The 10647-nt window shown below is 36.7% G+C and overlaps 2 protein-coding genes across 2 annotated transcripts in view; one reads left to right on the forward strand and one right to left on the reverse strand.

Annotated features, from left to right (window-relative positions):
* Positions 1-5206, forward strand: part of LOC140742378 (putative transporter SVOPL) — a 32385-nt gene extending 27179 nt beyond the window's left edge. Inside the window, exons 8-11 of the mRNA XM_073073304.1 lie at positions 1441-1564; positions 1803-2086; positions 2956-3083; positions 4477-5206. Coding sequence (XP_072929405.1) covers positions 1441-1564; positions 1803-2086; positions 2956-3083; positions 4477-4583 — 643 coding nt within the window. The 3' untranslated portion in view covers positions 4584-5206. The remainder of the gene's footprint in view (positions 1-1440; positions 1565-1802; positions 2087-2955; positions 3084-4476) is intronic.
* A 1767-nt stretch (positions 5207-6973) lies between these two features.
* LOC140742379 (uncharacterized) lies at positions 6974-9176 on the reverse strand. Its single transcript, XM_073073305.1, has 2 exons — positions 7939-9176; positions 6974-7735 (listed from the first exon to the last, which is right to left on the reverse strand). Exons 1-2 carry the CDS (start codon positions 8659-8661, stop codon positions 7016-7018), a joined length of 1443 nt encoding a protein of 480 aa, XP_072929406.1. The 5' UTR covers positions 8662-9176; the 3' UTR covers positions 6974-7015.
* Positions 9177-10647: the final 1471 nt, after the last annotated feature.

Here is a 10647-nt window from a genome sequence, read left to right on the forward strand (position 1 = left end):
TTCGACCACTTGCCACATAGAAATGTTAGCGCGAGTATCTCGTACTCAATGGCGAATGAGTGAACCGTTTAGTGTCAACAAAGTAACACTAGGAGTATCTCGTACTCGACGGTTGTGACTCTTTGAATATTTGAACATTTGCCACATATAAATGTTAGGGCCAGCATCTCGTGCTTAATGGTGAACATGGGAAACATTTAGTGTCGACAAAGCGACGCGACGAGTATCTCGTACTCAATGGCTCGGGTGCATTTTATATTTGGACCATTAATTGCTAAATTATATGCATAAAAATGCAAGCATCTTACGGTTAATGGCGAAGATGAGCACCGTTTGGTGTCTGTAATGTGCAACAGCGAGATTGGCGTGCATGAATAGTTTTGAAGTTGTAGATACGAGAAAGTTTTTCGAACAATATAGTTTCTTACTGAGAATATGTTAGTTATTTAGGCATTTTTATAGTCGTGCACACATACTGTAAAAGGTGAATAATGCATTATTTTCATACATACCTGGTAAGTAATTTGTACATAACCTCTGAACCGGTGATCCAATCCGAAGAATTGCTTCGTAAATCCCTGCTACTGCGACTACACCTACGCAGACGTGATTCTTCATTCCTAGTTTCCATTTTCTTCATTTTTTCACTAGCTTTGCTTCACTATACACGTTTAACAAAACTTTGAAAAAATAGTATCACGATGCCTTGGAAGCGCGAAAAAGAAGTGAGGAATCCGGAGCTGTCACTGTCATACGCAGTGTCAGTGGTCTTTAAACTTTTTTTTGTTTTTAAAGGCTAAACAATCGCGATGCCGACGAGTGGGAAGAAGGATACTACATTGTAATTCTCAATTATATTTCAGATCACCATGAAATAAAATAGAATTTCTATAAAAAGTGATAACTTCTGAATAAGATCAATTCGTTAGATTTTAAGATTGGTATGAGATCATAGAAGATAGCCCTACCTGAAATCGGCCACAGTGGTATTACTATCCCTGTAGGTTAAGTTGGAAAACTTCTCTCAGATCCAAGCCAAAAAGCAGCTTTTATTAAAATATAAGAGTAGCAGACGAGCATGTGGTCTATCAGATAGTAAGTGGTTTCTGCCGCTCATGGAAATCTATAATCAATCCCGGATAAGATTGGATTCCTAACTGAGGTGGGCCATCATAATATGCACCGCTACCCCTGAAGACTAAGCTAAAATGCCTGAGAAAAGTATCTCCCTTGCAACACCCTTCAAACCAGATAACATTTAACACTGATGTTATTACACAGAGTTCTATCACCATTGAAATCAGCTGCTTACCTATTTAATACAAAACAGTAGATTTAGCAATACCTTCCCAGTCAAACCACAAATGCTTCTACCTGTTGTGAATCTTGTTCTTCAACCAAAAAATAAATATCTAGCTAACATCAACTTTCTATTTCCAGTACTAACGGCTTCTACATCTGGTTTCCGACTATCCTCAATTCTTTGACAACACACGAGGGAGCCGAGACCAGAATCTGCGATGTACTCGACGCTACTAAAGCCTCTGCTGATAATGGCACTTCGGTAAATTCTTTTTACTACGCTTTTATTATGCGAAGGTCATCTGATGGTAATAAGGACATAGACATCTGTAATCAACCCCTAATAAGATAAAAGTCGGTCACAGATGCTTTGCTTTGCTTTGTCTTACTTATTTAACTGTTCTAATCAAAAAGTTGTGCTTTACAATGCTATTATAAGTGAATCTGTAGCTGTGGTGCCTTCAGAATTATTTGTTTTAAATTTTGTATTTAATTCTTAGATAATATGCGACGACACAATGAGCTCGGCGACATTCGAGCGCTCAATCTACATCGGCCTGGTCTTCTACTCCATGTACCTCATCGTGGGTGTCGTGGTGGACACCCTGGGCAAGAAGCTCATCCTGGTCATCGTGTTGGGTTGCACTGGGCTCTGTGGTGTTGGTGCCAACCTGGCCTACAACCAACAGCTCGCTGTGGTGCTGTTCGCGATCTTCCAGATGTCCGGCGCTTGCATCGGCCTCATGAATGCTGTTACTGTTGAGCTCTTCCCCACTAAATATAGGTTTGTTTATATTTAAATTCTAATTTGAATCTTCTTTAAAATTAATATAACTGTCCCTAAATAACAAATGTGTACTGATAGCACGAGTATTACAAGTTTTTAATTAACTGGCCTTGTTAGTTTATGTGAGGGTCAAATCTTGCAACTTGCAACAAATTCAATACAGCGGACGCCCCTTTAAATCTATACTAATATTATAAAGAGGAAAACTTTGTTTGTTTGTTTGATTGTAATGAATAGGCTCAAAAACTACTGGACCGATTTTAAAAATTCTCTCACCATTCGAAAGCTACATTATCCACGAGTAACATAGGCTATATTTTATATGAAATATATTAAGATACTCAAATAGATTTTGAGGCGGTACAAAGTTTGCTGGGTCAGCTTGTTCAATATAATATATGCAGATCAATTATTTTGTATGCACCCCTATAATATGAGTACCAAATCAAAGGGTATCTAAGAATGTGAAAAAGTGTCGTGACAAAAAAGCTTGTTATTAAAAATATTTAGATTATAAAATATGAAAATTCTGAATCAAATCGCCTTTACTCAAAGTTGAATCATAGTATCAGCTATTAATATCCAACCAGTTACAAAGGAGCATACTCCTTTGATCTGAGTTAAAGGTCAGAACATCAAAAAACAATAATCTTTAATTAATTAAAATAGTATTGCCAAAATCCTAAATCCTAATCCTAAAATCCTAATCTCCTAATCCTAAAATCTTATCCTAAAATCCTCTTTTACAGTAACGATAGATTCTTAACCTCTTACTCTAAGAAAAATCTAATTAGCATTAAACTATACAAATAATTTTAATATTCAATTTGTATTATTCTTGACTAATTAAATCTCATCTTTCACAGGGCAATGGCAGTATGTCTATCGATGATGACTGGTCGTGTGGGGTCCATGGTGGGCTCCAACGTGATCGGTGTATTACTGGACACTAACTGCGGCGCCAGCTTCTATCTCTTCGGTGGTGTTATTATTGGTAAATATCATTCTACCAGTTCCCTACGTCTTAGCTGTCTAAGAAATTTGAAAGGTGAAGCAATGATAGCCTAGTGGTTCAGAAACTCGGCCTCACGATCGAGGGGTCCGAGGTTCAAATCACAGGCTGAATTTTCAAAGTTATGTGCGTATTAGAAATTAATTATCACTTGCTAAACGGTGAAGGAAAACATCGTGAGGAAACCTGCATACCTGAGAGATTTATTAAAAAAAAATCTCAAAGGTATGTGAAATCTACCAACGCACTTGGCCAGCGCGGTGGACTATGGCCTAATCCTTCTCATTATGAGAGGAGACCCGTGCCCAGCAGTGGGACAATAATGGGTTGTTGATGACGATGATGATGAAAACCAGTATGGGGTAAACTACGCATTACTGGGGAGATACTACCCCAAGTATTTTAGCGTGACTCTACAGAAGTAATTCTTCTGTAGAGTCAGTATGGCTTGACCACCGCCCCAAGTAATTCTAGTGTGAATTATTTCTTCTGGTACGGTGGAATGGTGTGGATGCCAGAAGATTTACATACGAGGATACTAGTTAAACAAACACCAAAAGCAAGACCAACAACGCATCTGTAATCGGCTTCACGGCTGCACGGCTTCTGGTTTTGTATGGAAGTGATGTCTAAGGGTGGCAGCAACCACTTAGAATCAAATAGAACCTTTTATATATGTAAGCGATCACAGATGTCTAAGGGTGGCAACAACCACTTAGAATCAGGTAGAACCTTCTATATATGTAAGTGATCACAGATGTTTAAGGGTGACAGTAACCACTTAGAATCAGGTGGACTACAAGCTCATTTGCTAATACAATTTTATGATCAAAATCACTCTTCAATCATCAGTAAGGCAGGAGAGCCAAGTGATCTTAAATTATCACTCTTAGGGGTATAATAACCCCTTTTTTTTTGTTTACGAGGGGGAAACCTTCAAAAGGTACCCGGTGTCGTGGGAGCGACGTAGGGTTATGTGGGATTCTTACCGCACTAAAACCCCCCCCGGTGGCCGTCCTCGGCGCTGCGTTGAGGGCTCCGGGATCTCCAAAGGAACGCAACCGGAGCCCTCTTAGCGCGTTGCCCCGTCGGGCTCCGCCCAGGTGAGCTTGGCGCTCGCCACACCGTCTAGTGCGTACGACGGTATGCGACCACACATACCGCCGTCCTTCCCGGGGTCGCTGGCCGGGCGGTTCGAGCTCCCACTCTTGCCGTCCGCAACCCCGGAAGCCCCCTTTTAGTCGCCTCTTACGACAGGCAGGGGATACGGTAGCCCTATTCTACTCCCGAAACTACAGGGACAGGGGTCATTATACCCCTGCCCAACAATAGGATAGTAAGTAATTTTTAATAAAAACGGTAATTTTGATTCCAGGATGCGCCTTGCTATGTCTAACTCTACCCAGTAAAGGCAAGAGTCCTACGAAGAAGCTAACAACCGAAGCGGAACCGACGCAGAACCAAACCCAAGAGCCGGTATGAACCGGTTCGTCCCGGATACAACCGGTTATAACTAGTCGAGTTCTGAGCTCGGTGCGACGAAAGAACTAACGTTATACGTTAGTTCCTAACTTGTGGTTAGTTACTAACTTGATACGTTTTATGTTAATAGATACAAATATAATAATTATAGTTTATAAACTAAAAACCACGCTAAAATCTCACAAGGAAAATAGTTAATCCTGACGATCCTGATGAGGAGATCGAGACAAAATTATTAAAAACATGTATTGTCGTCGGTTCTTGATAAGTGTTCAAAATTTTAAATTAATCGGACCGTTCAAAGTGGGTAAAAATCGAGTTCAAAGATTCCGTTACATACATTTATACATACATACAGGTCAAGCTAATAAAAGCGTGGTAAAAACATTGTACCTTAATTTGAACAAGCATTTGTTTAGTATAAGTAAGCCATAAAAATTGTTGTAAATATTTTATTTTGATCATGAACTGTGTATGTGAGTTGATTATTGTTGTGTGTTTTGTATGAGTTAATGAGATTTTTTTACTTTTGTTGACTTATTGAGTGTGATATTTGAAGTGCCAACGATGCCAGCGTGACAGGATTCGATACTCGTTTGGTGCATTAAGTTCAGTGTTTTTTTTTAAAAAAAGGTCTTTTTTTATAATATAGGAGTAGCAGACGAGCATACAGTCCACGTGATGATAAGTGGCTACTGCCGCCCATGGACATCTGTAATCAACCCCAGATAGGATTAGATATTCCTACCTGAGGTCGGCCACAGACTCGCCGCCACCTCTGAGGACTAAGCTGGAACGCCTCGGAAAAGTATGTCTCCCTTACCACACCCTTCAAACCGGAACACAGCAGCGCCTAACACTGCTGTTATTAGGTAGAAATAGGTGTGGCGGTGGTGCCGCCGGAGTCGAACCACAAAGGGTTCTATCACCTTCAAAGCCTTACCACCTTCAAAGGTCAATAAATAGCTTTAAGTTCTTGCCACAATTTTTAAGCTTTTGTTTTAAATACTTTAAATTTGATTATTTTATTGTAATTTATTTTTAAAAGAGGCTGGTACCTTGTTTTTTTTGGAAATAATTATGTAAGTTGTGTAACCTTAGTAATTTTATATGTCAACAACAATATTAAAAAACGAATATGTATAACATAAAATGAGAAATGAAATTATCACTGCCTCGGGTATGTACTGATATATTAATTTATTTTGTTTATTTTTATAGATATTTATATTTATGCGTTATGTTAATTAAATTAAAAATATGAAAAACATAAATAAATGTGTTTTATTACATACCCCATATCATTGAATAATTTCATAATATTAACATTGTAGAAAATTTTGAGATTTTTTAATGATAAAGCTATGCCTGTTATTAATAATGAATCTACCTATATTTTGCCGACCAAAAAATGACATTTGATAATTCGTTCATACTAGACATGTCAAATTTCGATCTTTGGTAGGTCAAATAATTCGCCAAGTAAGAGTCGAACATGAAGGCTTCCGTACTACCAAATATTAATTATATTTTACTTATTTTTATAAAATAACCATATTAATATATGTTTCATTGTTCTTATTTGTATTAATTATAATAGCAGATACATTCGTCTATGGATTGTAAACATTTCAACTGTCTTCCTAATACGATTTAACAGTTACATCGAAAAATGCCGGTTTATGGTATGGAGACCCCTCTAATATTCAACTTTATTTAGTTTTTAGTATTTGTTGTTATAGCGGCCACCATTATGCATCCTCTGTAAAAAAATCAAGTGTTTGTCTATTATGGTTCCAGAAATAGAGCCCTGTGACAGGCGGACAGACGGACAGACAAACGAAGTCAGACAGACGAAGTCTTAGTAATAGGGCTCCGTTTTTACCCTTTGGGTACGGAACCCTAAAAATGATATATTCATTATTAATAATGAGTATAGATAGATTATCAATAACGGGCCCAAAAATATATAGTGTAGTTTTGAAACACAAAGAAATATCGATTGGCAAACAAAAGGGAAAAATGTTATTCCGTTTATATTATTACATAAGTCCCTTTATAACTGTATATATTTAGCGAATGCCATTATTAACCATTATTAATAAGGCCTTAATAATGAATATTATTATTAAGATAAATGCATTTCATTTACTATTACATTATATTACAAGGAACAATATATTTTTGCCGAAGGTAATATTTATTTAGTGAAGGAAACTTTAATAAAATCCGAGTAGCAATAATTCTGAATATGAGTATTTGTCGCAGGGAAAAGTTATCTCGCGAACAACTGATACTTTTTAACACATTTTTATTTTATTTACCTTCAGGGGTAAAATAAATAAGAGGCTTATAGATACAATATGAATATTTTGTATATATTTGTATACAGTATTAGTATAGTGAGTAATAGTAACGTTTAAAAAATTACACTATATTTGAGACTTTTTTCGCAGTCTTTTTACGGGAAAGGTTTGTGTACTTTTATCTAAACTTTGCGGTTTAATCTTACAATGTGTGTTAGAAGAAGTTTGTTCTTTTGGAAGTGGAGATAATTTATGTTTTGACGTTGACGGGCGTGGTGACATCCCCGAAGTAGATGGAATCGCTAAAGCTCCTGATTTCATATCCTCATCCACAGAAGTAATAATATATACTTCATTTTCCCTATAATTGTTTAATTCTACTTCTGTTACTTCTGGTACTTCTGTTATTTCTTCCTTCACCGTAATTTCCTCTTCTTCAGGCTCTTCAGGAACCGATTGATCTCTTTCAGATTTCGGGAAAAGAATAGCAGAGGTTCTACGGAAACAATGTCCAGTATAAAACAGGGCATCGTCTAGGTCCAAATAACTGGCAATTTCTTGTGCTATGACAGAAAACCTATTTTTTCCAATAACTTTATTCATGCACTTGCCATCGCGAAATTGAATAAAAAACCGTTTGGTTTTCATGTACATTGGACGCAGTTTCAGATATTTCTTCACGATATCTGCGTACTCGGGGCGGATGGTGAACGATTTATCTTTATTCGTCTTCGAGTCTATCATTTTAACAAACAACGAATCTGATTTCTTTTTAATATCATCGACCGTTAACTTCAAAAGTTCGTTACCACGACAGGCTCCTTCAATACCGATAATCAAAGCCACCTGTAACAAACGATCAAATGGAATGTGAATTAGACGAATATAACTTATTTTATCGTGTCATTGTATGTTTGTATTTAATCTTTGGTATATTCTCATTAACATTATAGAAATCAACCGAGAGGTAAATAGACACGCAGCTATGAATTACAGTCATTATTGTACTTTACTGATCTTTCGTGACAAAAGTCTAAATAGATACTCACTTTTGGGAGGAGATATTCTTCGTCTGGTGCCTCATTCAAGAAAGTCTTCACATTTTCACTGGTTAGCACATTAGAGATCTTATTTTTGTGTCCTTTAGCCTTTGCCTTCAGAAACTCTGACAATTTTTTAAAGGTCCTCATATTAATGTTGTTTTTCATACGGACTGTCGTTTTAAGCATTGAGTATGTGCTCCAAAGGGTAGAAGGTAGCCTATCTTTAGCTAGTGCTTTAAAGTATTCCAAAAATACAATTTCTGAAAATGACTCCTTTTTTTTCTTTTTCTTCCATTTGAGGAAATTCTTATAGGCTTGCATATATTTCTTTCGAGATTTAGGGGGTATTTCACACGGATCCCCATCTGTTGCATCTGTTTCAGTTCCAGTTTTTTCACAACTCGGTACAGTATTTTCAGAACTGGCACCAGTATTTTCACGACTCGGTTCAGTATTTTCAGAACTGGCTCCAGTATTTTCACCACTCGGTCCAGTATTTTCAGAACTGGCTCCAGTATTTTCACGACTCGGTCCAGTATTTTCAGAACTGGCTCCAGTATTTTCACGACTCGGTCCAGTATTTTCAGAACTGGCTCCAGTATTTTCACGACTCGGTCCAGTATTTTCAGAACTGGCTCCAGTATTTTCACGACTCGGTCCAGTTTTTTCAGAACTGGCTCCAGTATTTTCACGACTCGTTCCAGTATTCTCACAACTCGGTAAACTCATTTTTCGATTTTCGCAATTTGAAATTTGAATTAGAATTCGAATAACACGTGAACGGAATAAGTAGGACAACGTGAGCTACTTCATGAGTTTCTTTGTTTTCTTCTTTGACACAATTGGCGCGCCGCTGTCTTACCGATTATTAAACATTTTCATATAATATCTTCGTTCGTTCCTTTGTTACAGTACATTAAAGAACAGTATTCGCATTAATTATACATTATACATATTAATTACTACCTTGTATCAAATACTCTTGGAGATGACCATGCTGGCACTTGTTGATGTATCTATCGTCACTCGAAGAGGTGAAGTGAATACAGCGATAACTCCTTTGCGCAGAACAGATGCGCAGTAACATAACCTCAAACACACTCTGTATTTCACTGAAATTTCCCGAAGCTGCTGGAAGCTCGGAAAATTCCTTCACAGCCTGAAAAAGCTCTGAGCCGCCCTAAGACCCGGAAGCCGAAGGTTTTCGTTTCCGTAGAAACCTGAAGGAGGGCAGGAAAATGTCTAACTTGTGGGCGGCAATACCAGGACTGTAAAAGTACTAGGAGGTTGTCAAGACACTTATCATAGAGCAACGCGCCTGCGCGCAACTATTGATTTTACACACCCCTCCTATTTTTAGCCATATATTATTAGAGCTACGAAAGTTAGATACGGCATCAATAGTTTTAAATTAACAGCCAATTTTATCACCTGTTATCGTAAATTGTAGGAAATTATACGAAAAGAAAACCCTTGTATAGTTTTAAACCAACGTAATATATAACTACTTAAGTATAATGTGAATATTTTATGTCTCGATACGAATAATTGTATGTATGTAAAGAAAATATTTCTTTTATATAAGGTTATTATTATTATCTATGATTTAAATACTTTTTTTATTAGAGTCTATTTTAAGAACTTTGAATAGAATTGGGGAAAGGAAACATCACAGTATAAGGATTTATACTTATACTGTGGAAACATTATCGTCTCTTTCAAGTCCGCCAGATAGAGAGATCAATATTGTTTGTATACCATAATAAAGAATAGGTACATAATTACAGTATTTTTGAAGAATTCATATTTTATAAATTGTTACATGCTTAAATAAGTACACACATGGGTAACTTTGTAACGTCTCCATTTGAAACGAAACTAGTAACTCTTTGTCGCTGAACAGCGTAGGAATGCGGTAACATCTTAGATTTCCTGCTCTCCTGGTACTGCGGATGTCAGGGAAAGTTTCCTGAAAAGAATTTCCAGGGCTTTCCCAAGCGTGCGTGATAAATACGCCATTCAATAATTTCTTATCAATCTATAATTTATTTGATAAAACACTGCTAATACTCAACATTAACGAGAGTCGTCAAATAATAAGACTGTACTTCAAGTGTAGTACTTGATACTTGTTATTATAATAAATATGTTTACTATTTTACTACTTATGAACCAGAAATTATTAACATAGATATAATTAGATTTCTATGAAAAACCTCGCGATAAAACCTGATTATTTAATTTTCCTGCTATAGTGAATTACTTAGTAAGAACATTTTTAAGGCGATCGATACTAGGAGCTCGAATGCAAGTATATGAAATCATTTTTCATAATATTTTTATAATAGTGTTATTTTATAATCCGTTGTTGTACAATTACATAAAAAAATCTGCTTAAATAAGTTCATTACAAAATAGAAGCTAAACAGAATATGACAAAAAGAGAATTTTTGAATGACGCTACGAATGACGTAATTCCTCTGTGCGTCATTGTTTTGAGAATAGTGACGAAAATGATCCGCCATTTTAGTCAAAATTACCAGGGGCGCAGAATATTCGAAGAGGTTATGTGGAAATTCCCACTCCCTTACGTCAACGACGGCAGTAACGCAGAGGGTTGTTGGTATTCTTTTCTCACTTAGCAGACTTACTTTACAAAGGAAAGAGATGTAAAATAACACCATACTGTCTATCTTGTTTCGTATAAAAGCGGGG

The sequence above is a fragment of the Epargyreus clarus genome, unplaced genomic scaffold (genome assembly GCF_041222505.1).
Source record: "Epargyreus clarus isolate Ecla_fem2 unplaced genomic scaffold, WU_Ecla_fem_2.2 ptg000005l, whole genome shotgun sequence".
NCBI lineage: Eukaryota > Metazoa > Arthropoda > Insecta > Lepidoptera > Hesperiidae > Epargyreus > Epargyreus clarus.

Excerpts from the sequence above, each read along its gene's own strand:
- LOC140742379 (XM_073073305.1), bottom strand. The coding sequence starts at position 8,661 with ATGAGTTTACCGAGTTGTGAGAATACTGGAACGAGTCGTGAAAATACT. Across the intron at positions 7,736-7,938 it reads AAGAATATCTCCTCCCAAAA|GTGGCTTTGATTATCGGTAT; the intron begins GTGAGTATCTAT and ends CGTTTGTTACAG.